General features: G+C 39.9%; 2 protein-coding genes across 4 annotated transcripts; one reads left to right on the forward strand and one right to left on the reverse strand.

The window, feature by feature from the left end:
* Nucleotides 1-1,515: 1,515 nt before the first annotated feature.
* On the reverse strand, nucleotides 1,516-16,587 carry calca (calcitonin related polypeptide alpha). Of its 3 annotated transcripts, none has more exons than XM_088992402.1 (5): nucleotides 7,202-7,266; nucleotides 6,952-7,043; nucleotides 6,603-6,734; nucleotides 2,180-2,361; nucleotides 1,516-1,914 (listed from the first exon to the last, which is right to left on the reverse strand). In XM_088992402.1, the coding sequence occupies exons 1-4, from the start codon at nucleotides 7,202-7,204 to the stop codon at nucleotides 2,199-2,201; spliced, it is 390 nt and encodes a 129-aa protein (XP_088848528.1). In that variant the 5' UTR covers nucleotides 7,205-7,266; the 3' UTR covers nucleotides 1,516-1,914; nucleotides 2,180-2,198. The 3 variants fall into 3 exon arrangements, with proteins under 3 accessions (XP_088848528.1, XP_088848530.1, XP_088848529.1); XM_088992404.1 differs by lacking the exons at nucleotides 1,516-1,914; nucleotides 2,180-2,361 and adding exons at nucleotides 4,568-5,706; nucleotides 16,468-16,587 and having other exon boundaries at nucleotides 7,202-7,357; XM_088992403.1 differs by lacking the exons at nucleotides 1,516-1,914; nucleotides 2,180-2,361 and adding exons at nucleotides 4,568-5,709; nucleotides 16,468-16,587 and having other exon boundaries at nucleotides 7,202-7,357.
* Nucleotides 16,298-26,493, forward strand: cyp2r1 (cytochrome P450 family 2 subfamily R member 1). The gene is made up of 5 exons (XM_088992400.1): nucleotides 16,298-16,671; nucleotides 18,542-18,683; nucleotides 19,224-19,856; nucleotides 21,901-22,230; nucleotides 25,812-26,493. Exons 1-5 carry the CDS (start codon nucleotides 16,351-16,353, stop codon nucleotides 26,012-26,014), a joined length of 1,629 nt encoding a protein of 542 aa, XP_088848526.1. The 5' UTR covers nucleotides 16,298-16,350; the 3' UTR covers nucleotides 26,015-26,493.
* The last annotated feature ends 949 nt before the right edge of the window (nucleotides 26,494-27,442 follow it).

Consider the following 27,442-nt stretch of genomic DNA (forward strand, 5'->3'; position numbering starts at 1 on the left):
AAACCCACGGGGTGTTTGGGATGACAATGCAGTCCTCATTTGGGGGGGGCTGTTCCCCAAACAGTGGCAGTCTTGTGTCACTATTCAATCAAGATTCAAATGTTCTCAAATCAGGTGCCCCAAAAAGTGTTTGTTTTATGATCGAGCCCACTTGTACAGAATGTTCACATAATGTTTTTTTTTCATGGAACAAAAATAAACAGAAGAAAATGACTGTTTCACATCACAGTGAGTCAATGTATGTTATGTATGCAACCAACATTTATATTCAATATGACTTGATGCCATTAAGAGGTGATTCTGAAACACTGAATTAAATGTTTCAATGGTGCATAATGTTCGACTGTATTGAGGTTAGAGCCATGATCTTTCACAGTTTCTATTTTCCTCCTCCAAAACACTTAATCTGATGTCGGTGGCTGCTGACAGTATTTGCAAGACCTGGACATTTGCATTGGTTTTGTAGGTCGGATACAGGCAGGATAGTCGCCCATAAAGATCTGTTCTGCAAAGTTGTATGCATTCTGATCTGAGGAGTGTACCAAAGCAATCACTAACAAACTGTAACAGAAAGCTGTGCTGTATGTTTGACACATGGTGGGTATAGATGAAAAATGGTAATTGAACAGGGGTATTGATTGTTGTCTTGTTTTTTTTTAAACTGTTTCAGTGTTTTTTATAATTAATATATCATTGAGTGTTGGTTTGGTTTGTTATTGGTAAATCCAAGTCAAAGAATTTTAACGTGGCCCTTCAATTCTTGTTTTCTTCATGTGACCCTTAGTAGAAAACATTTGGACGGATAGACCGAAGAAGATACAAATTTCACACCAAGGAAAAGCATGTTTCATCGTGTAAAAACTAACATCACAGATCTATGTTTTTTCAATCAGAACGACTCTGAAGCAAACAAAACAACCATGATGTGACCCATGGTGAAAATGTACTCGAGACCCTTCTGACACAAGGCATTTGAATGGATGACAGTTATATTCAAAACAATTATGCTCTAATTAAATAAGCAAAATACTTACATGGGAATGACTTCTTCACTCGAATGCTTTCTTTGATTTGCCCCCCCCCCCCCACCACCACCCAAAAAAAAAATGTTATGCGCCGTGCAAACAAATGCTTGGTAGCTGCTTTTCGTTTTGTCCTTTGCACGTTGTCTTTCAAACTGTTATAGGCTTTTTCTGACATATTGCTTAAACCACAAGACAAAAAAATTGAATGGTGCTCATTTATGATTTTCAAAGTTCTACTTGTATTGTCAAACAAAAGAAAATGGAATGCAACATATATGGCCCTATGTCCGTTGCGGTTTACTGCTCCTCCACACACACACACACACACACACACACACACACACACACACACACACACACACACACACACGCGCGCGCGCGCACACGCGCACGCACGCACACACACACACACACACACACACACGCACGCACACACACGCGCACACACACACACACACAAACAATAAGCCTTAAATGCCTCATGTAGCTAAAATACAATTTATTACCACTTTCAACTCACGACTGTTACAGGGATTATATTACATGCAGTCATAAACACAGGTTTTACCATCGCATTTGCAGCGTGCACTGTGATTACATATGATGGCCTTGAATTATCTGAAAGTACCAGACAGCCACGGTATAGTTGAAGGTTTTATGGTAAACTTCAAGTATGACACACAATACCGCGCTTAGACGGGGTCAGGACAGCAGTTACAGGCAGCTACAGGACAAACGGTCCATGCACCATCTTGAATACTCATTCTGAACATTTTATTTACATCTGTGTTTCACTATAGGCTAAGAATGAACAGCAGCAACGGTCTGAGAACAGGTGACACCAGACCATACGTGTAATGAGATGGCATGATGACTCCGCGCTCCAATTCTAGAAAAGTAAAGAAAACAAAATCATTAAAACATACCTCTTTGTCCTTCTTTGATAGCTTGGCTTTGATAGAATTGGGGTCAGGAAAGAGCACATTGAAAATCTCTCATATACATGTACATGAATAAAATGTCTTCATACACGGTGACTGGAATGCCTACGATACTGAAAAGAAGAGTTTTATTTTCTTGTATGTGCCTATTTTGTGTGATGAGTTAAAGAATTTCAATGGATAAAATTATAGCCCCAGCTCGGGCATTCCTACCCTGTTGAAACCTCCGCGCTCACTCAGGGCTGCGTCGCCTCCGTTTGCCAAAAGCTTGCGCCCCCACACTGGTGGGCACAAAGTTGCGGTGGCCCAACCCACCGGAACGACTCAAAAAGTCTGCCAAGCGGTGGGTGACGCAGGTGGCGGTGTTGCAACCCCTCTTCTGTGTTGTTGTGTTGCTTGGAAGACATTTCATAATATTCCAGATGAAAAAAAAACTTCAGCACCATCCATAACAGCACCATCATCACAACGATTTGTTAGAATTCAACCAAATTCCATGGGTCATAAGCATATTCTATGTCTGCTATGTTCAGACACAGATAGTGAGATCCAATACAAGAGCTGTATTTAAAAGTCTGCATTTACAAAGATTATAATGCACATTTGCATGAATGTACCGTATTTTATTTATAAGGGGCACCGGCACCCCCAATGAATGGTGTCTTTTTAAACTTTTTCCACATATAAGGTGCATCTTCAATGACTGAAAAATCTTTTCCTAATATGTAAATACGCTGTATAAAAGTTTTTCCAAATATAAGGTACACCAGGTTATAAGGAGCTACACTAGAGGCTGGGGTTACACACTACTACTTCTACTTCTACAGGAGGAAATTGAGTCGGTGGCTGCTGACAGTATTTGCAAGACCTGTTATGGCTCAATATTAATTCACATACAAGGCGCACCTGCGTATAAGGTACAATGTAATCTTTTGAAGAAGATTAAGGCTTTTCGGTGCGCCTTATACACCGGAAAATCCGGTACTTAATGGAATTTACCATTGTAAAATTCTATTTTTTTTTACACACATTTTTTTCTTATCCCTTACAAACTGGTGGTTATGACACATTACCCAATTAAAATTAAATACCCCATATATGGTTTTCTATGCATTAAGTTAGTAGTAGTTCAGAAAATAGTGAACATTTCATCAAAAGTAAGGCTTCAAACTAGGACTCTTAGTTGAAGTTCACTGTAAAACAAAACACAACAAAACAAAGAGAATTGCATTTTGTGAATTCAGGAAAAGTAAACAAAACCACGTTACCTTGAGAATTGTCACCTATGCTTAATGCTATGAGAGAATGAAAATGCCATTGAGATGCAATCAGTATGGAGAATGGTGGTTTTATAACCCATTTTTGTCACGGGCCATATTGCACTTTTGGTTTCCCTCGGACGGCCATTATTACTGTGATTCCGAAATGAAAATGTATGACTGATTTACAGTATCACATATGTCCAACATATTGTTTGATTTTAAACATTGGAAGTGATTAAATACTTGTATGTTGATTTATTCCTCAATTTGTTATAAGGGGGAGGAAAAGTAATGAAGAATACTTGTAATATCTAACATTTCAGTGTTCGTAAAAGACAAGGCAATTGCTTGAAACATAAAATCAAGTCAAATAATTTGCCCTTGCAGCCCACACTAAATGCTTTTCTTGCTGCTGTGTTACGCCTGTGACTGTAAAGTGTCCTGGACAGTCTTGAAAGGCGCTTATAAATGAAATGTATTATAATTTATCCACTGTGAGACAAATAAATGCTCATCTAATCGAATTGAATTGAATTGAATTGAATCGCATCAAATCAAATCAAATCAAATCAAATCAAATCAAATCTCATCCATCCATCCATTATCTGACACTTTTGCAAGATCGGGTCAGGGGGCAGCAGCTGCAGTAGGGAGGCCCAGATTTCCCTCTCACCAACCACTTCTTCCAGCTCTTCCTGGCGGATCCCGAGGCATTCCCAGGCCAGCTGGGTGACATAGTTTCTCCAGCGTATCCTGGAGTCTTCTGTTAGTGAGGCATGCTTGTAACACTTCACCAGGGAGGCATCCAAGAGGCATCCTAATCTGATGCCCGAGCCACTTCATATGGCTCCTTTCTATGTGGAAGACATGCAGTTTGACTCTGAGCCCTTCCCGAATCTAATCTAATCTAATCTAATCCAATCTAATCTGGGACACTGGCCCTTATATTTCACTCAGGTGCTTTGATCAATGGATGGTTGAATACAAATGTTGGATTGGATTGGATTGGATTGGATTTGCCTTTATTAGTCTCACAGTGGAGAAATTTACATTTCACAGCAGCAAAGTTATGAAAGGAATGAAAGTAGAAAAACAAAATACATGAGCTGCTGGAAAGGCAGCCACTCTCGGGGCGCCGTCTTGAAGTCAAAAGAACAAAAAAAACTAAATAACAAATAATATGACAGCATAGAGACAATATGACAAAACAAAGACACAGAGAGACATTAATTCTTCAGGACTTGCTGTACCCTCTTTGTGATGACATGAAGCAGTTCTAGATGAAAGAGGAGAGGATCAAAGCGTCTTTCCACCAGTGGATCAGGGACATCATGGTGGAATGTGCACGTCGACTACAAGCTAAATGTTGAAAGCAAACACGCAGCTGTAGCATCCATTGACGAAAATAGTTTGTCTCACATCTCCTGTTCCACATAAATCTGTTTAAATTCCAAGCCGCAACAGTTCCACATCCGCATCGGCGCTCTGCGCTGACGCTCCTTCTTATCGCGGGTTCCTCAAGCCATGCATCCATCCAGCCGCAGACTGTCCAACAGCACTGACCTTTCCACTGAACAAAGCGGGGCTGTGAAGTTGCTGCCCATTACAAGCGCAAAAAAGCACAATGGCCCCTTTGGTGTCCAGCGATGGCAGTCGAATGGCTCCGACATTCCTCCCATTCAAAAACAGTACTGGCATATTCATGCTGCCGAAAAGGCGCAACCGCTCAGCACAGTCTCCTTGATGAATGTCGTGGTCAAAAATGCTGAAAAACAATCCGTATCCATTCCACACGACGCACAACAACACAAAGTGACAAAAGAAAACACAAAACAAGACAAAAACAACCAAAAAAAGCAAGGCTCATGAGAGCACTTGCTGAGGCTGCCTACTCGGGCGCCATCTTGGACTTCTTCTTCTTCTTGTTGGCGCAACACATAAAATGTGAACATTTTAACAATACTCAAGGCATATATTCTTTTAATTCTTTTAAAGCCAATTTTATTGGGTATCGCAAAGCGCTACTGTATTTGAAAACAATCTTAAAGTAATTATAATAACCAATAATCAACTTTAGAACATTAAAACTGTTGTTACATTTTATTGTTATCATAAGAAGTCATGTAATATATTCATCAACTGTTGAATATTTGAACAATAATGTTAATAGTGTCATTATTCTTTGTAGTGTCGGACTCAAGCTATCAACAATGACAAATGAAATGTCGGACATTCCTCTGAAGACAGACAAGTGCATAAACAGATGGATGAACAAGCAAGCCAACAGAGGAAGAGAGAGGTCCAATGGAAATATTTCAATTATATTCAAATTGTTCAGCTAGACGTCTCTTCTTTCCAGGTGTGCCTGCTCCCACATCAGTGCTGGGAAAGGTTTGGAGTTTGTATATATCCTGGGACAGTTTGCCCAGCACGCAAGTGCTTAGGCCGGTGCAACGCTTTGACCTGGATCTATCTGGGCTGCTAGAGACACACGCATGCAGACACAGCGCACAGTGACAATGGCCTGTTGCAGGTATTAAACTGAATATGGCGCAAGTTCCAAGAAATATATGGCTTTAAAGTTAAATTATAATACAACGCAACATGTGTGATGTCATGCAGGATTGTAATTGTTGTCATCCATCTAACAAAAGAATGATCAAACACGATCAAAAATATGGTTTGGAATGGACAACAATCTGCAAAGTAACAAACAAGAAAGCACATAATGTTACACTTCGGAGGTTCCATTACACTAACATGCATGAGTTGATTTGACAGAAAATACATTGACCAAAAAATGGAAATGATGATGTCATGTATGGTCACAATCACGATCATACTTGATTCAGGTAATGCATTCCCCCCCCAAAAGACTTTAAGTCTATTGGAGGGGAAATGATAGATAGATAGATAGATAGATAGATAGATAGATAGATAGATAGATAGATAGATAGATAGATAGATAGATAGATAGATAGATAGATAGAGAGAGAAAGAGATCGATAGATAGATAGATAGATAGATAGATCGATAGATAGATAGATAGATAGATAGATAGATAGATAGATAGATAGATAGATAGATAGATAGATAGATAGATAGATAGATAGATAGATAGATAGATAGATAGATAGATAGATAGATAGATAGATAAAGAGAGAGAAAGAGAAAGAGAGATAGATAGATAGATAGATAGATAGATAGATAGATAGATAGATAGATAGATAGATAGATAGATAGATAGATAGATAGATAGATAGATAGATAGATAGATAGATAGATAGATAGATAGATAGATAGATAGATAGATAGATAGATATACGGAAGGACGGATACACAAATAGATATTGTGTATATGAGTGATCAGTTACCTGCTTCCATCAGCTGTTTGGCGCTCTTGCTCATCTGAAGCGAGCTGTATAAACTCTTTAATGGCTCTGAGTAGCTTCTGAATTTCATCATTCGATAGAGTGACTCCATCAGCATTGGGGTCTTCACGACCTCTGAAATTCATTCACAGCAAGATAGTTTGTATTTCCTAGAATATATGCAGTCACTTGTGTGTGTGTGTGTGTGTGTGTGTGTGTGTGTGTGTGTGTGTGTGTGTGTGTGTGTGTGTGTGTGTGTGTGTGTGTGTGTGTGTGTGTGTGTGTGTGTGTGTGTGTGTGTGTGTGTGTGTGTGTGTGTGTGTGTGTGTGTGTGTGTGTGTGTTTCTTTTACCTGGATGGAGATGCCTGAGTGATGTACAACTGACAAAAGATCAGTACACAAGCAAACAGAAGAGTCGCAAACTTGAGTGTGATCATGATTGCCTGTGAATCAAATAAGAGGTCAAAGACATGTTTAAGTTACATTTTACTACGCTTTACACAAACAACATTTACTCAATAAAACTGACTGTTCAAACTGCAGCTACTGGCAATTTCATCACAACGCTTGTCAAATGATAAATGGATTGGTATCTACTTACCATAGAGCGATACAGGATTGGCGAATGATGATAGAAGCCTCGGCTCAGTAGAGGATGTGCTGTCCACACCCACAGAACTTGCTTTTATGCATGTTCCCGAGGGTTCTGTGATCACTTGATCATGGTCCGCTGGCAGCCAATCGCATTGTGGCAAACCTGTAAAAAAAAAAATAACAACAAACAAATAAAACCCCCCGCAGAAACATTTCATGTCAGTTCAAATGTAGCTATAGAATTTTTAATGTTAGAAATGATGCCAAGGACCGCATAATTTCTAATTGGTTGTAACACAGAGTTTTCTTAGGGTGAAGAGGAGGTGGCTCCATTTTCAGCACCTATTTGCATTTAAATAAAAGAAACCTTTGCCCTTCAGCATTAAAACAAGATCATAAAATAATGGTCTCTTAAAATCGTGGTGATTCATTGGCATTTTTTTAATTCCCTTGGATACCTTGGATCACCTTCTTCAGTGGGGTCTCAGACTAGCCGGAACAGTAATGTCAGTGCTCACATGTCAGCCATCATTAAGTCATAAGCAGTGAAAAAACTTAACGTTTAAAAACCTTAAAGCAAAGAGAATTGTGGGAATTGTGTAAAATTTTAAACATAATTATAATAATACTAATAATACTACTACTACTACTAATAATAATAATAATAATAATAAATTTCATTTATAAGTGCATTTCAGTAGTGTGAGTTGTCTGCTCACAACCACATTTGCACGTTCCCACAGGAACACCATACCATTGGTCTTTGAAGGGTCAGGGGGATCTCAAAACAGCAGAAATCAAAATTGTGTGAATAAATATTTTTTATGGAACGCCGGGGCCAGTGTTTACAGAATTAGTAATTGCCACACCCATTTTTAACCTCTCATAAACCTTCCCTTCAGCATGTACAATGATGTTGGGTGTCTTGTCATGATATCACTCTGTGCATTTAGTTGTCTACGTATTTGTATTTGCTTTTATTTTGTTTGGATTTGTTTTGTTTTTGTTTTGTTGTGTTCTGACAGGCCGGCATTGCAAAGGAGAATCAAATATTAGCATGTAGGACAGTGGTTCCGAAAGCTGACTTTCATATCTGCCATGTGATTGATTACCATTCAGAAAATGTTATGTTCGTGGTATGGCTCACAATATACTCAACTCACAATAATATTTCAGACTTTCACAGGAACTATCGATATTTTCTAGTGAGCAGGTGCCCCAAAAGGGAGGCTCTGGAAACATGAATTTCTAGGACTAGCAATAATTATATGCCAGCCACCCAGATGGCAAATAATTATATAAAGATGTACAGTGGAAGGAAACGGGAACTGAAGCCTACTAATTGTGATCAATGATTTAACTTTATTGTAATTGGGAAAATTTCATTAGGCAACAAGCAATTTCCACAGTGAATGAGGGAAGGTATATTCCACTGCGTGAGTGTTTGACAATCAGCAATAGCCCAAGTTCATTGAAATACAGTAGTTTGACATTTTGGGAAAATGTTTACATTTTATATCTGAAATAAATACCTGTATATTTAAAAAAAAACATCTTACAAGTATCTCTTGCCCACAATCTCGAGCTGAACACGCTCAAGAAAGGAGAGATGATAATGGACTTCACAAAACATCCATCACCACAGCTGCCCCTCAACAATCCAACTGCCCCATGTCAACCGTCGAGACCTTCGAGTTTCTCCCAAGACATGAAGTGCGAGGTCAACACCAACTCCATCCTGAGAAAGGCCCAACAAAGGATGTAATCCCTGAGGCTGCTGAAGAAGCATGGCCTGCCACAGGAGGTGCTCCGACATTTCTACACGGCAGTCATCGAATAAATTATGAGTTCTTCCATCACAGTTGGGTTCGGGGCCGCCACAAAAAAATGGACAAAATTTGACTTCAACAGACAGTTAGAAGGGCGGGGAAAAAAATCATCACCGCCCTTACCCACTCTCGAGGACTTGCACACTGCAAGAATCACGAAAAGAGCACGGAAAATCCTACTGTGGACCCTCCGCACCCTGCCCACCACCTTTTCCAGCTACTACCCTAAGGCAGGCGCTACCAATCCATGCGAACCAAAACCAGCTGACACTGAAACAGCTTCTTCCCCTGTCGCCATTAACTCTCTAAACAGTAACCACAATAGAACTGTATAGTGCCTCTTTGCAATTTTGCACACACCCGTGGAACAACATATTGTTATAATCATTGTAGCTCCAACTCTGTACTCACTTGAACCACTGTTAGCATGATGCTTTGGACATTGTCTCGCAGTTGTTCCTAAGTGGTAAAACTTCAGAATCAGAATCAGAATACCTTACATTAATAAATTGGAATAGCCTTTATTAGTGTCCCCAATACTTCTTTGTCATGTATTTTTTATGATGATACTAGTGCAGCGTGTTCCACCGGAGACAAATTCCTCGTGTGTTCTACATACTTGGCCAATAAAGATTATTCTAAATCTGATTTTGATTACCCTCTCTCACCCCCAGAAAATCATATCATTTTAAGATGCAATTTTTTTTTATTTCAATCAACACCATGCTATGTTACTGTTGTGTCAATATTACATTACTGAGGTGAATATTCTTTTCATTTCGGCTTTTCCCTTTCAGGGGTCGCCACAGCTGAGGTGAACTTTGAATGAACAGTAAAATTTAAAAAAGCATACTGGTACTTAATTTTTTTAATGAGTTGCTACATACAATGGATAAGTAAACATATTATATAACAACATTACATTACATAACATAACAACATAACATTATATAACATAACAAATGTCATTATTTTTGTGGTATAAAAAAACTAATCGTTTTTAAACATTTGCCTTCATTAATTTAACCTAAATTGATAATATAATTCATTCATTCATTCATTTTTCAATTCGCTTAATCCTCACAAGGGTGACGAGTGATGCTGGAGCCTATTCCAGGTGTCTTTGGGCAATAGGCCAGCCAATTTGGTCAAAATGCCAGCCAATCGCAGGGCAATCAGAAACGGACAACCATCCACGCTCACACTCACACTCACACCTTGGGACAATTTTGATTGTTCAATCAGCCCGCCATGCATGTTTTTGGAATGTGAGAGGAAACTGGAGTTCCCGGAGAAATTCCAATCAGGCCCAGGGAGAAGACACAAACTCCACACAGGGAAACCGGAGATAGAATCCATGACCTCTGCACTGTGAGGTCGACGCACTAACCACTGAACCGCCGGGCCACCTGTTCAATTCAATTGAAAGAAAAAATATTTTTGAGAAGTGAAGTAGAAACAAACAACAGCCAATGTGATTACAAGTGCACACACCCGCTTAGAATTAGTGATGTGGCTCATGTTAAATGAGCAGTCAGCACACACCTGACAGCATTTACAGTTCAGATTAACCCCCAACAAAGCTCTGATGTTTTAGCAGGCTTTTCGTGGTATTTTTGCTTTGTGTGAATGGAACTCAAGTGAGCAGAGGTGAAATTAAACAACTGAGATAATGTGGGTATAAAATGTATACACACGATGTTACACTGCAGATATGGAATTTGTGTCACCAACCTGCATCTTTTTGCATGATTTGGAGCACTGACAAGATCATGCGTACAGTCGGAACACGTTTATTTGATTACACTTGACAGATGTGTTTGATGCTTCCCGGATTGCCATTTTCCAGTGAGGGGGTCTGGCAGGAAGAAACCACATGATTTGCAAGAAAGTCCTCATTAGGTAGCCCTAACAAAGCTGAGTCATTGGCACAGGTCTGCAGGAGGCCATTTGAGGCCAACTAAATCATGCCAGCTGCCTCAACGGGAAGAAACAGCTGGATAAACAGCTTTGGGAATAATGAGCAGTGAGTAATCGGGATAAGCCAAATAAAAGTGCCACTTAGCAGGTTTTTTTTGACAACGATACTAGTGCAGCGTGTTCTACCGGAAACAATTCCTTGTGTGTTCTACATACTTGGCAATAAAGATGATTCTGATTCTGATTCTGATTCTAAAAGGTGTTCTTATCAAAAGTGTCTTACATTAAAAAACAACAACAACAATGAGAAATAAACAACATCCGCTTCCTTCAGCATCAATGAACTGCCTCAGTACGCTTATACCATAAGTATAAAATTTTGAATGTGCAAAACGTGCCAAATGGTTTTAGTCAACCAGCTTGGAGAGTTTGGAATGTCGTGCATACCTTAACCTTTGACCTAAAATGTAATAGTATGTGGTCTGAACTGCTCTCCTGCATTTCGACGATCAGCAGCCACTTACTTAGTGGGGCAAAGTTGATTTGCTGAACCAGCAATACTGGACAAGTAGAGGCAATCCTCGGTTCTCAACTCAGCTATATTTATAGAGCACTTTCAAACAGCCACTGCTGCTTACTCGGTGCCGAATATGGAGCAACTAGCATATACAGTATATGTACAAAATAAAGCAATAAATCAGTAACAAAGATGGTAAAATAATGCCAAGGGGTCCATATTGTTGGCATGCCATTTAGCCACAGCGTACTGTGCGGCCAATACCCACAGATTTTGCATATTCATCAGTTTATGCTGCACTGCAGAAGATAATTCAAATGTATCCCAACACAGAGTCAGTAATTACAATAGCTCCTGCCAAACATCATTCTAAATATGAATAGAAAGAAAATGAGTGATGCTTTTGCTTTGTTTTTGTCATTTCAGCTCAAGTATCATAAGTGACATAAATCCTTTTTCAAGTCAAATAAAGGACACTGGTGTACAAATGAATTGAAATAACTATTTCACAGTCTGTGCAAAACAGTGCAAAAAAAAGGAATATAATTAAACAATTCAAATGAATATTAAACGTGTTACAGAGTAAATAAATAAGACATAGCCACTGAAGTAAAACATTTCTATGGATGAAGTATAAATTCTTTTGGTACATATCGACTAAGTGTTTTGTAGAACTAGAAACCACGAAAAATCATACAAGCTTCTTCCAAGTTTAAATTGCAAAAAAAGAATCTAAACACAGCAAAAGACTTAAAAAAATACCACAATAGCAGAGTCCGTCACCGCCATGTCTGGACAGTAGGGATATATATATATATATATATATATATATATACAGTAAAGTCTCGTTATATCGATATCGGTTATATCGATAGTACCGCTGATTACGATACTATTTCTATGAACGCAAGGAGAAAATTACATGCGCGCAGGGTCGGATATATCGATAGTCCTGGTTATATCGATATTTTTCAGACTCCCGAGAATATCGATATAACGAGACTTTACTATATATATATATATATATATATATATATATATATATATATATATATATATATATATATATAGGCGGCCCGGTAGTTGAGTGGTTAGCACACCGGCTTCACAGTGCAGAGGTCGCCGGTTCGCGTACCGGTCCGGCCTCCCTGTGTGGAGTTTGCATGTTCTCCCCGGACCCGCGTGGGTTTTCTCCGGGTCCTCCGGTTTCCTCTCACACTCCAAAAACATGCATGGCAGGCAGATTGACCACTCCAAATTGTCCCTAGGTGTGAGTGTGAGAGTGACTGTTGTATGTCTTTGTGTGCCCTGCGATTGGCTGGCAACCAATTCAGGGTGTCCCCCGCCTCGTGCCCGAAGACAGCTGAGATAGGCTCCAGCAACCCCCGCGACCCTAATGAGGAATAAGCGGTACGGAAAATGAGATTATATATATATATATATATATATATATATATATATATATAGGGCCTAAACTACCAGTAAGACTTTAGTTTGCTGACGAAGTTTCTTAGATAAGAAACGTCCGACACCTTCAAAGAAGTACAGATGACGGCTGAAGAAACCTTTTCATCGATGGGCCGCTCCTGTACGATTGAGAGCTTACACAGACACAATAGACATACAATACTGGAATTATTATTGTGATAGCCATATTTGTAGTGCCAGCTCTTTACAATACATACATATTGATTTATATTGTGCTTTAAAGGACAACCGACGTCACTTTTTTTGTTTCTTAACTGACATCAGAAAAACGTTTTATAGCATCTAAAATACACAAAACATGCAGTATGATATTTTAGTCAAATGCAAAACACCAATAAAAATGACTTAAAATGTCAAAAATCTGCAAAAAAATTGAGCTGCGAATTGGGCATTTTCAGAAAGTCCTGCCCCCAGTTCGTGACATCACGCCAAGACGTCTTGCGTTTCTGGAGAATCAAAACAATGGCTTCAGATTCGGAGAATATGCTTTCTTGTTACACATTCAGTTATGAATATGATTCAAATAGTTCTGAAGAGGAAAGCATACATGTTTGCAGTCGATTAAATAATTTATTCCGTGTCAATTTGAGGCAACATTGAGGGGAAATGTCTCACTGAAAAAGAGGCACAGAATGGCACCTCCTGTGGCCACCTCTGTTTCCACAGGCTGATAAATTCCTTATATCGAGCTTGGACGCCCTCTTCTGGCGGCTTTTGGGTGCAACACGAGGTCCCCAGACCAAACAAGTACAGTGAGACCTCAACTTACGAACTTAATTGGTTTCCATACAGAGTGTGTGGCGAAAAGTGTGTATCTGAATTTTTTTTTCCCATAGGAAATTGGGAATAATCCGTTCCCGGGTTTCCACAAAATATACTTTTCGACTAAATAAGCCTTAAAACAGCACACAACATACCTTATTCTATGTATAATAAATGTGCTATTGTATTGTAATGAAAGAAATACACTGCATTGTATCATAAAGTCACTTTATTTACATTTGTGATGGTCGTTGATGGCTTGATGGAATGGCGTTGGAGGTCAAAGGTCAAAGGGAATTGCTGTTTGGAAAGAGGCACATTACATGAGTACTGTAATTAAAGAAATAAAGAGCTGTAAAATAAAGTTTTATTTTCACCTTTTTGATGGTCGTTGATGGCTTATGGAAGGAGAGTCACCTTCCATAAGGACTGTTGGTAACTTAACCTCTGGTGTGGCTTCTCTTCTTTTTTCTTTGGAGACTCCTCATCATTTTTGCTGATTAAAAACCTCTTAATTGACACCTGTTGCTTTCAGACTTGTAAGGTCTTACGAAGCTGAGGCATCACATTGTTGTTCATGTTGATGATTGTCATAGACACAGTCTTTTCTGAATGGAACTGTTCGGTAAAAGCCTGCACATCATGCCACTTTGCCAACATTGCCTTTATGAGCTAACTTGATGCTGCAGCCATCTCCTCCTCAGATGTTCTCGAACCATCCGTTACTGGCTTTAAAATCCTCAATAAGCGCCGAACTTCCAGATTGGCCCATGGCGATATCGCCGTGAATTAGCCGTGGTTTCTCGCATAAAATAGCTTTACTCACGCTGTCGCCGGATAGCTGCTTTTCGTTAATCCAAATTAACAAAAGTTTTTCAACTTCTTCGATTGCCCAAGACCGTCGCTTTGAGAGCACGGAAACACCTTTTGAAACAGACGCACCTTTGATGGCTTTTCTGTTCCAGAGAATGGTAGCAATGGTTGACTTAGCATAGACGTGCTCAGCCACTAAATCACACAAACGCACACCTCGTTCGTGTTTTTCAATTATCTCCTTCTTCTCAGCAACGGTGATTTTATTTTGTGTCGTCTTGGGCTGAACACGAGCCTGTGGTGGGGTTTTTTTTTTTCGGCCCCACCATAGTAAAATTATCAGCAAAAAGCTCCAAGTTGGCGATCGACGTGTGCATTCAATGAGAGGGGGTGTGGAAAGTACCGCCGGCTGGAGCGCTGTTCGGTCGTGTGCTTCCGCCGAAGATCACTCCGCCAGATCCGAAGGTCGTGTGCTTGATGGACCAGCCGTGGTGGGTGTTTATTATGAAAATAGTGCTTATTATAAGGTTTAACTTTTATAAATATGACGTTCGTAAGATGAAAAGTTTGTAATATAAGGTGTTCGTAAGTTGAGGTCTCACTGTACAGCAATATACATTGACGTGATGGAAGGACCGCTACAATGCGTCTTTTTTCGGTCAGGGGCGTTCCTTTAGTGATGTCACGTACGGACTGGTCACCAACCAACAAGACTTCCTGAATGTTCAGCGCGAGTCTTAAAACGTAAAATATAGCTATATGCGGCGGAATCTTATTAAAATATGCTCAGTAGAATTCATTTGAAGCCATTTTACAAATTATGGACACAACTTGTCCGGAGACGTCGGTTGTCCTTTAACAACAGCTGAAACTGTAACAAAGTGCTTAACGTGGACAACTATCATATGCAGTATACACAATCGAGACAATCTCACATAGTTAACTATCATTTTACATTTCAATATTAATATTTTGAATGTTCATGTCGAGGTATGAACACAATTACAATATATCCATGACTAAAAAAAACCACAAAACTCAAAATTAAAACTATGTAGTCATTCACCAACCAATCTTTAGTTTAGGTGTTCTCAATGTCATTTGTGACATAATTTTCAATCATTTCTCTTTCTACCTTGTGGATGACTGCCTGCCCTGCAAATACATACAAGGGTAGCCAGCCAATCGCAGGGTATGCAGAAAGGAACAACTCACACTTCGAGTCAATTTGGAGTGTTCAATCAGACTGCCGCGCAGTGCATGTTTTGGAATGTGGGAGGAAACCCGGAGAAAACCCAAGCAAGCACACGGGTAGACTCAAACCTGGTACCTCTGCACTGTGAAGTCGACGCACAAACATTTTAATAATTAAATATTTAAAAAAGTACTGTACATGAACGACCGAACGAATGAAGAAAAATAAATAAATCTGCCCATGAAAAACGGCCGTTGGTGATCTCTCTCTCTCACTCTCTCTCCCATCCACACGCAACCTTTGTTTCGTTAATGTATACATTTTAAATTAGAAAACATTAAAAATCCCACGGCACACCTCCACACAAAAATGTCCACAAAGTGTATACATTATAAAGTATCCAATCTCCGTTTGGAATTTAAATTCTATGACTTAGCATTAGAACGACGACGTAGGTTGATGACGTGAGCCAATTCACGAACCCGCCCCCTACCCTCCCCCCAAAAAAAGAAAGACCGAAAGAAAAAAGATGTCTATTAGTGATCCAGAGCAAAGTTCAGTAACCACCGCTGACTTTCTGGCCAATCTTGGCCCAGAAGGCGGGGGATGGAAAGCGTGCAAGATGAGACATTATGTTCTCCAGAGCCTCGTCGAGCAGTCCAAGTCGGCAGAGGACGACAAGCGGTTCACGGAACCGGATCACAGCACACACCAAAATGGTCTCAATTAAATCACCGTCTCTGACTCACATGTCGAATGCGCAGGTTCTGTTGGTTGTGTGCGGCGTCAGCTTCGCCTTCCTCGTCGTGCTGCTCCTCCGTCAGATCGTCAAGCAGAGGAGACCCCCGGGATTCCCTCCTGGGCCTTCTCCCATCCCTGTCATTGGGAACATTATGTCTCTCGTCACCGAGCCGCACGTTTTCCTCAAGAAGCAGAGTGAAGTTCACGGACAGGTACGGTCATTGTTTCTGCACAGCAATGCATGCAGCGTTACGAAACCTGCGTTTAGAATCCCTGCATGCCTATTGCAGAAAAAAAAAGTCATTGCAGTGCATCCAATGCCTTCCCATATCTTTTTAGAAAGATGATTTGAGAATAGTGGTTCCATAACTTATGGCAGGAGTGTCAAACTAATTGTTTTGCCACGGGCCACATTGTAGTTACCTTTATGAATTTGGGGAAACCATGAGAATGTTTCATCTCCTCCACATGTTACATACAGAACACACAAAAAAATTAATGAATAACTAGTTTTCAAATCGTGTGACCAGTGATTGGCTGGCAACCAATTCTGGGTGTCCCCCGCCTAGTGCCCGAAGAAGGCTGGCATAGACTCCAGCCCCCCCCCCCCCCCCCCCCCCCCCCCCCCCCCCCGAGACCCTAATGAGGAATAAGAGGTACAGAAAATGCATGGCTGGGTAGTTTTCAAATCTGATGTCAAGAACAATGACTGTTATGGTGGTTTACATATTACAATTTGAAATTTTGGTTCGGACTTTAGTAAGCATCATGGCAGTTGACATGCTTGATTTGCTTTTGTGGGCCGAATAAAATGATGTGGCGGGCCAGATTTGGCCCCTGGGCCTTGACTTTGACACCTGTGGCTTATTGGTTTACATTGTTCAGTGACAGAGCTCAAACTCACTTTACTTGAACGTTGAATCAACCTTCCTCAATGAAATAAATTGAATTTTTAATCCGTTCCTGACTGCCCCCTAAACTTTTTTGTTGCATATTTTTAATAGACCGACACAGTACAAAAGTGACGAACGAGCACATCCCCTGATCAATGTGGCGTGTGCATGCTCGTCTACTTTTTGCAAGGGTTTCTCAGGATACTCATGCTTCTTGCCCGAAGTGTCACTCTGCACTCTAATGAAGCTTGGGACCGATTCTGTCTGCAACTTGCTTCAGCAAGGATTGGCTCCAACTCAGCTGCAACTCCATATCCTGTCGAAAATATATATCGATGCTTTTAAAGAAAAATGGCGCTGTATTGTAAAATCTAAATTAAAAAAAACAAGTGAATATAAAGAAGTAAACCACTTCTTTGAACGTTTTAGAAAGTCAGAAAACACATATTGTAGTATTTGTTTTGATGTAAGACTAGTCTGAGTGCCATTTATGTGAGTATTTTCATTTTACATTTGCATGTTGAACTGTTTTTTTCCCCAGCTGAAAGTGCATATACAATGTGACTGCCTCTTTCCTTTATTTTTCAGTTCAGTCAAATTACAGGATATCAAAATCTAGCATGCAACTCAGGTTTTTGAATCATAACAACATACATTTTAAGAAAACACTGTAAACGAACAAGTGACGGCCCTAACTTGAAAAACTTGGAAGATCGGGATAAAGGTTTTGCACACTTTAGGAACTGTCAATATTGAATGTAATATTGATACTTCGAATATCGATAATAATACTAAAACTAAAAGCAAAACTAACACTAATACTAAATTGAAAACTAAGTAAATTAAATGAATAAAAAAAAATGTAATACTGGTAGTACAAATTCAATTTTATACTAAAACTAATATTAACAGTAATACTAAATTTAAAAGTAAAACCAAAACAAACACCAATACTAATGTTAAAAGTAAAACTACATCTAAAACTGATACAAATAACACATCTAATACAACTACTAATAGAGACATGGATCAGAAATCTTAAACTCTTATCAATTTCATGCCGAAGAAAGTAAAGGTGAAGGGGATGTTTGTCCCAGAGCAAGATGTCTTTGGCCTGATTGAGGGACCTACTTTTCGATGGCCCTTGACCCAGTTTACAAAGGCTCATGTGGTCACGTGTGTCCTTCAGATTTTCAGTCTGGACCTTGGAGGCATCTTGACTGTGGTGCTGAATGGATACGACTGTGTCAAGGAATGCCTTTACCATCAGAGCGAGGTTTTTGCCGACCGGCCATCCTTACCTCTCTTCAAGAAAATGACGAAAATGGGTGGTAAGAACAGTGTGATGTTTTCCATTTGAATTTCACAAGAAAAAATATTCAGTGTTATTTGTCAAAGACCAACTGACAACAGGTCAAGAACCATAGCGGTGAGAGATGTCAGCTCAGACAAGGATTTTTATGCAGACTCTTCCAATTACACTCACAAAAATATGTTGGATGATTAGGGTATTAATTCTAGTAGAACGGTGGTACCTATATTTATCAATGAAATCCCTTGTATCTCTAATTAAAGAGACGATCAATGAATACAACAAGAAAATACAATGTCATTAGGTGTTAACAATAGCTAATACACTTTTGTGTGGTAACATGTGGTTTGGTTAAGACAGTTTTCAAAGCAACATTCAAACCACTGTATTGCTAAATTCAATGAGCTGTCACAGAGGTAAAAGTGTTGCTGTTGTGAGCTTCTTCAAATGCCTACCTGTGGAAAGAGGAAGAGAAACATGAACAAAGAAAAGTAACAAAGACATGAAGTGAGTGACTCAAAATGAAACATTCAACTAATGGAGAGTTGTTCTTCCAAAGGTCTTCTCAATTGCAAATATGGCAAAAGTTGGATCGAGCACCGCAAGTTGGCATGCAACTCATTCAGGTACTTTGGCAGCAGTCAGAGACTGTTTGAGAGGAAGATCTCTGAGGAGTGCATGTTCTTTGTGGACGCCATTGATGAGCACAAAGGCAAGGCCTTCAACCCCAAACACCTAGTGACTAACGCCGTCTCCAACATTACCAATCTGATCATCTTCGGCCAGCGCTTCACCTACGACGACAGCAATTTCCAGCACATGATCGAGCTCTTCAGTGAAAACGTGGAGCTGGCAGTGAGCAGCTGGGCCTTCCTCTACAATGCCTTCCCTTGGATTGAGTATGTGCCCTTTGGGAAACACCAAAAGCTTTTCCGCAATGCCGCCGAGGTCTACGACTTCCTGCTACAAGTCATCAAGAGGTTTTCTCAAGGGCGGGTGCCGAATATACCGCGGCACTATGTTGACGCCTATTTGGATGAGTTGGAGCAGAATGCGAAAAACCTCGATTCGTCATTCTCCTACGAGAACCTCATCTACTCGGTGGGGGAGCTGATCATCGCCGGCACCGAGACCACCACAAACACTCTGCGCTGGGCGATGCTCTACATGGCCCTCTACCCCAATATACAAGGTCAGCTATCAAGCAATCATAAAACAGCTTAGCCAAAAGTAACCCAAATAGTCAACCCGAAGATGAGGTCTAAAAGGTACGGAGGCAACGCTGAGTTCTTTAAAGCACCACGTTGTGTTGAGAAAATTTATCCAGAACGGTTCAAGATTTTGATCCAACAAGTTGTAAAGATTAAATCTATTGATCATTTAAAGCTACCAAGAAGTGGATTACCAGGTTATCAGTGTACAGTAATTGTGGTGGAAAATGCCAATTTTATTCGCAATATTTTTGAAGAAATAGCGACAAAAGGAAGTACGACAACAAATGTACTTCAACATCACTATATGTCCGAAATTGGAACCAGGTTCAGATCTTCAGTTGCCCAAATTCACCGGGTTAAATTACTCTAACTAACCCCCAACCTTAGGTCACTGAGACCCAATCTGCTCAACATGCACAAAATAAAACAGTTGTTAGTGTGTACCAATATGCAATGGACATTTAGAAGAAACATAGAAGAAAAAAATTCGCATGAGGACCTTGAAACAGTAAGTCATGCTTTTGTCACATCTCGGCTCGATTAGTGTAATGTAATTTACTTTGGAGTCAACCAGTCCTCCATGAAGCGTCTCCAACTGGTCCCGAATGCCGGTGCTCGCCTCTTGACTGGTACTTGTAAGAGGGAACATAACTCCTACTCTGGCATCCCTTCACTGGCTCCATATACATTTTAAAGTTCTTTTCAAGATTGTATTTGTTTTCAAATCTTTAAATGGCCTCGGTCCTCCTTACCTCACCGAGTTCATCCACCCTACACACCTTCCCGACACCTCAGGTCTGCTGACCAGACATTATTAGATGTGCCAAAAACTAAACAGAGGCTCAAAGGCGATTGAGCCTTTTCCATTGCTGGTCCCACTCTCTGGAATGACCTGCCACTGAACATTTGGCAAGACCCCTCGCTGCCCATCTTTAAAACCCGTCTCAAAACTCACTTGTACTCTTTGGCATTTGACTCAGCATGAATCAGACTTTATTTAAGTTTTATTCCCAGGTGCTTTCTACAATCTTTGTGACTAATTTATTTCCTGTATATGATAGCTGTCCATGTTAATCGCTTTGTTACAGCTTCAGCTGATATATATACAGTAAAGTCTCGTTAGATCGATATTCTCAGGAGTCGGAAAAAAATATCGATATAACCGGACTATCGATATATCCGATCCTGCGGCATGTAAAGTTTCTCGTTGCGTTCATAAAAATAGTATCGATATAACCGATATCGATATAACGAGACTTCACTGTATATATATAGCAGTGCTATCAAAATCAATATGTTTTGTATTGCATTGTATTGAAACTCAGATATTTGAAAGTGAATCCCTGAGTAATTGACCCCCCCACACACACAAGGGTGTAGAATTGTGGCAAATTATTACCTTTGCCAAAAATAATCTCCTAAACTCACTTCAACATAGTTTCTTGGCCAAGATGACACCAAGTCACTCCACAGTAATACATGGTGCCTTGAGATTCAAGTTTCCCGCCTGGAATGAATAGAAATCAGTCTGGGCTTTGTCTATTTTTTTTTCAGAAGTTAAAGATTTTTATATCGTGATTCATGAAAACACAGGAATAGAATTTATGTCTAACTATATTTGAATTGCATGTAAAAAAATGAACAGTTTGTTTATCATGACAAATTCATTGTGGCTCCTTTCGGATATTTAGTTTCAGTACGTCGTTTTGCTTCAATTTTTTTTATATTTATTCCTGCCTACCCAAAGGACAACATGAAGAAAGAGGTCATAATAAGCAATCTGGCAGTTGGTGAATTGAAAGTTGGATTGACTGAGTCATGACATTATATGAGTAGTTACAGCATTTTCAGGGGGCGAATGAAACTTCCAAGACAAGATATCACCAGAATTAGTAAAGTTGAAACACCTGCAAAACAACATACGTTCTAAGAGCTGAGAAATATGTTGAAACAAACCATTTCATATATGTACCTGATATTATTTGTATATTCCGCACATACAATGTGTGTTCTGCTCTACAGAAAGGGTGCACAGGGAGATTGACAGTGTGCTGGCAAATGGGCGCGCGCCCTCTTTTGAAGACAAACAGAAGATGCCTTTCGTGGAAGCCGTCCTGCATGAGGTTCTGCGTTTCTGCAACATCGTCCCACTCGGCATTTTCCGCGCCACCTCCCAGGAGGCGCACGTCAATGGCTACACCATTCCCAAAGGCACCATGGTGATCACCAACCTCTATTCAGTGCACTTTGATGAGAAGTACTGGTTGGATCCCGGCGTCTTCTCACCACAGAGGTTCCTGGACAGCAATGGTAACTTCGTGAGGCGTGAAGCCTTCCTGCCGTTCTCACTCGGTGAGTTAACACTTTAGAGTCCATTAAGCAATCAGGTTTCTGTAGAGCCTATTGGTGAGAACGCAAACATATTAGAAGCCATAAGACATTCACACAGGAAGAACCAGAAGTGTCCACAAAAATTGTCTATGGGCCCACTGCACATCGACCTCGCGGTCACACACATATTGACTCACCAAACAGAAAAAAATGCAACCCCTGGCATTCTTGTAGCCAGTTAAAATTATAAATAGAGTCAAGTGACCTTGAGAGTTTTGACAGGCGCTTATAAATGAAATGTGTTATTATTATTGTTATTGTGAAACACTTTTTGACAGTATGTGTGTGTGTGTATTAGCTATTCATATATATTCATTCCCTCATTCATTCACTCTAGATTTAGCTCTACTACAAAGATCATCCATTAGTATATAAACCTTCCACTATTTGCTTCGAGATGCCACAAGATCAGCAAAGTACGTAGTATATTTTGTGTCAATGAAGCTCGACAACTAACATCAGGTGGTGATTGGCATTTCTGTCGTGCGAATGACAGAGGTTTGGTTAAAAAGCAAAAAAGTAAATAAAAAAAAACTGCAAATGTGCAGGGTTTACTGTAACTAAAGTTCTTTACAAAATCTAAAATGTACAAAATCCAAAATGTTGTCTTTACACAAGAGTACGGAGTCGCAACTTTTTCAAGATACAACCCGTCATTGTACCCATGTTTTGCTTTGAATTGGGAGCAAAAAACTGAGGCAGAATCACTTTACGGTGGCAGTTAACACATTATTTAACAAACAGCGGCATATATTTAGTATTTAAAGAACAACCGACACCATTTTTTGTAGCCTAATTGTCATCAGAAAAACGTTTTGTACCATCGAAACAGTGACGTGCGGTGAGGTTCATGGCTGGTGAGGCACTGACGTTATCACAGTCAGATTTCCAAATATATGAACTCCACAGAGTAGCTTATTCACCATTTCATTGGCAACAGTTAACGTGTTTTGTTTCAAATGTCATGTCAGCATTCTTTATATACTGTATACAAACTGTAGCATAGAAAAAAAGAATTAAAAAAACTTTATTATCGTGTTACCTTTACTTATAAATGAAGTCCAAGTCTCACTGTCTCAATGGAGATCACTGCCAGTGAAGAAAGTCATCCTTGAATAGTCCTGTTCCAACTGTATGTTTTCAGTCTTTTGTGCTGAGAATGACCGCTCCATTGATGCTGTAGTAGCTGGAACAGTGTGCATGAGGTGGAGCAACTTTGTCGCTGCACGAATAGTTTCAATGAGATCCTTCTTGGCCAAAAAGATGAGAAGCTGTCCGGGAGATTTACATTCATCCCTCACCGTTTGTGAGCTATACAGTCCGGTATTGGTCTTCCTTTAATTATTATCTCCTGCTTTGATTGAAAGTCCAGTTTAGAAAAGTATTTCAATTTAGATATGTAGTCCACCATTCTGAAAATAAGGCCAAGCAACACGAAAAAATTACTGGATGGTTGCACTTAACTTGCTAACTGTTTACTGTAGCTTGCTGTCACTAATTCTATTATTCTGCAGCCGAGGAGAAAGAATAATCTCTAATCACCAGCGCCCCCTGTCATGAGGCAGGAGAACTGTGTGCCTCACCTACGCACACAGTTTTGATAAAAATAAAATAAAATAAACACTGTAGTACAGTGTTTATAATGTACAGTGACTGTACATTATATACACCAGCTAAACTGTAGAAATTTAGTTCATATACTAAAAGCTTTTGAACACTTTAATAGCGATATTCAGAGGGACAGCAATGCAATCTCACTATAGAGCAAGCCAGCACAGTTAGCATAGTGATTGCGCAATCCACGGTGAGGCTCAGCCGGCTGCTAACTACCCCCAGTTCGTGACGTCACGCCAAGACGTCTTGCCTTGCTCCAGAATAAAAACAATGGCTTCAGATTCGGAGAAGATGCTTTCTTGTTACTCATCCAATTATGAAGATGATTCAAAAAGTTCTGAAGAGGAAAGCATAAATGTTTGCAATCGATTAAAGAAGTTCTTCCGGGTCATTTTGAGGCGTCAGGACGGATGTGTAGCATCCCAGAAAATGCAGAAGATGGTGCCCAAGCTCCGTTGGAAATGGTCTGATTTGTCTGCTGGGAATTTGTGTCAGCGAATATCAAATAGTTGTCTTTGTTGTTCACCATCGCGTTATTTATGTGTTTTCCTTCTAATTTCGCCATCAACACGGATCAACACGAAATTTTCAGACCAAACAATGTGTATCGCATTCTCGGTCAGGGGCGTTCCAAATGTGACGTCACGTGAGGATCGTCATCAACTCAAAAACAAGACTTCCTGAATATTCAGCGTGAGTCTTAAAACGTTAAATATAGCTATATGAGGTGGAATCTTAATACGCTCAGTAGAAGTCATTTGAAGTGATTTTACAAATTATGGACACAACTTGTCCTGAGGCGTCGGTTGTCCTATAAAGGACAGCCAACGTCACTTTTTTGTTTCCGAACTGTCATCAGAAAAACGTTTTATAGCATCTAAAATACCCAAAACACGCAGTATGTTATTTTTAGTCAAATGCAAAACACCAATAAAAATGACTTAAAGTGTCTAAAAAGTACTTCAATTTGAAACCGGAAGGTCTTGCTCTAGAATCAAAACAATGGCTTCAGAGTCTGAGAAAATGATTTCTTGTTACTCATCCAGTTATGAATATGATTCAAATTTCTGAAGAAGAAAGCATACATGTTTGCAATCGATTAAAGAATTTATTCCGTGTCATTTTGAGGCATCAGGGCTGGGAAATGTCGCACCAAAAAAGGCAGGTACATGGCGACAAAGCCGTGTGAGGAATTAATCAGCCCGTTTCCACAGGCTGATTAATTCCTTATATGGAGCTTTGTCGCCCTCTTCTGCCTCTTTGTGGTCCTACACGACGTTTTCAGACCAAAGTAGAGCAAAATGCATTGACGTGATGGAAGGACTGCTACAATGTGTCCTTTTTTTCGGTCAGGGGCGTTCCTTCAATGACGTAACGTACGGACTTGTCACCAACTCAAAAACAGGACTTCCGTTATATTCAGCACGAGTCTTAAAACATAAAACATAGCTATATGCGGTGGAATCTTTTTAAAATACGCTCAGTAGAAGTCATTTGAAGACATTTTACAAATTATGGACACAACTTGTCCGATACGTGGGTTGTCCTTTAAGTAAAGATCAAAGTCAAAGTCAAAGTCAGCTTTATTGTCAAATATGCTAATATGCATGACATACAGCACAGATGAAATTACGGTCCTCTCGGACCCAGCATGCAAGGCACTTATAATTACTGTAACAAACATAAACATGATAAACAAGATAAATCTAGAGCACTACACTTATTTAAATCAATTAATAAATACTGTTCTGTGTACAGTAAATATTGACAGTAGATGCTTTGTAACAAAAGCTGTAGCTTTTGAGCTAGGTTCCCAATACTCAGCGGACGACTTCCATTCACTTTTACCCAAATGACAGCTTTTTTTTGTTGTATATTTTCTTTGTGTGTATAAATTCAGTATCTTGATATGGTCATTTTTGTTGCAGGGAGGCGTCACTGTCTCGGTGAGCAACTGGCCAGGATGGAGATGTTTCTGTTTTTCACTACTTTGCTCCAGAGGTTCCACCTTCAGTTCCCCCCCGGAAGCGTTCCCACGGTAGCGCCCAAATTGGGCATGACCTTGCAACCCAAGCCTTACTCCATCTGCGCCCTCCGCAGGCAGCAAAAAGACACTCCTTATCACAAGTAGGCATAAAGCACACAAGTTTATGTGAAAGCTCAATTGGATTTTTCTACAGCGACGTACTCCACAACAAGCAGGTGCTTAAGACTCGATCACCGGGATTGTAGATGTGCATTTTCTTTTCTTCGTGGGACTTCCATATGGGCGCGTGATCATTTAATTGGGCAATATGCGTATTTGCACAATTGGCACAAAGCTGTGCAATGCAGACTTTTTGAGACAGACGTGCATTATCGATCGAATTCTGCGTATCGCAGGACATGAAATGTCTCTGAACCTTGGCGAGCCAGGGATGTGTTAGGTATACGTTAATGATTGATACTAAATACATTTGTGCTGGTTCACAGCCCTTCTTTCGCAGGGCAGCGTCAGGTCAGACAAAAGACCGACGTCATTTTGAGCTGCCGGCTCAATCGACACTTTCCAAGAACATTCCGCACACGGCACGCTTTGGCTGGACATGGGCTGGCTTTACATCATCTGGACTGATTTCGAGCACCTCCTGGGAGAGCACTTTTTGGAAAGGCTTTCTCTTGGAAAGCCGTTGTAAAAATTCTTGAAATCACTTATTTTCCTTTATGGTGCTTATCAGTACTTACAAAGTACTTCATTTCCATGTTTTTTTTATATTGGTGTTTTTTTGTGTTCATTACGTATTTGCTTCATGACAAAAAAGCATACTTTGTGCTTTGTATTACCATTTTGAATATTTTGGAGACAATACTTGAAGAATCAAAGGATTACTGATAGCCACAACATAGTTAAGAGGAATTGCTATGTTGACTTGAGACTTGAATTGTTCGTTTAGGTTTGTTTAAATATAATAAATAAACAAACAAACAAATAAGTAAATAAATAAACAAAAGCCCACCTTGAGGCCAAGTTTATGTGTAATGTTTATGACTGTATGGATGACTGGAATTAGGTGATTACAAAAAATGTGCTTCACAGTGCTGTCAATTATGATCAGGAAAAATAAATACCGTATTTTGCGGTGTATAAGGTGCCCCCAAAAGCCTTAATTTTCTTCAAAAAAATGACCCTGCGCCTTATACGCAGGTGCGCCTTTTATGTGAAGTAATATTGAGCCACAACGGGTTTCGCAATCACTGTCAGCAGTCAGCGACTCCATTTCCCCTAGCAGAAGTCATGCGTAACCCCAGGGTCTACTATAGCGCCTAATAATGTGGTAATGTGGAAAACTTTTATATATTTATATATTATATTTGGAACATTTTTTGTGATTCACAATAGCCTTATATATATATGGAAAACGTTTGAAAATACACCATTCATTGGGGGTGCGCCTTATACTCTAGTGCAGTGGTCCCCAACCTTTTTTTGCGCCACGGACCGGTTTAATGTCAGACAATATTTTCACGGACCGGCGGATAAATACAACAAAATAAAATGATACGACAGGCATGGCAACTG

Source organism: Hippocampus bargibanti, linkage group LG03 (assembly GCF_051943395.1).
Source record: "Hippocampus bargibanti isolate YZ-2025 linkage group LG03, ASM5194339v1, whole genome shotgun sequence".
Taxonomy (NCBI): domain Eukaryota; kingdom Metazoa; phylum Chordata; class Actinopteri; order Syngnathiformes; family Syngnathidae; genus Hippocampus; species Hippocampus bargibanti.

Coding starts and splice junctions, on each gene's coding strand:
- cyp2r1 (XM_088992400.1), top strand. CDS start 16,351: ATGTTCTCCAGAGCCTCGTCGAGCAGTCCAAGTCGGCAGAGGACGACA. Junction 16,672..18,541: donor AGAGTGAAGTTCACGGACAG/GTACGGTCATTG, acceptor TGTGTCCTTCAG/ATTTTCAGTCTGGACCTTGG. Junction 19,857..21,900: donor CCTCTACCCCAATATACAAG/GTCAGCTATCAA, acceptor TCTGCTCTACAG/AAAGGGTGCACAGGGAGATT.
- calca (XM_088992403.1), bottom strand. Junction 6,735..6,951: donor ACTCAGGCATCTCCATCCAG/GTAAAAGAAACA, acceptor AATGAATTTCAG/AGGTCGTGAAGACCCCAATG. Junction 5,710..6,602: donor CAAACAGCTGATGGAAGCAG/GTAACTGATCAC, acceptor GTGTGTCTCTAG/CAGCCCAGATAGATCCAGGT.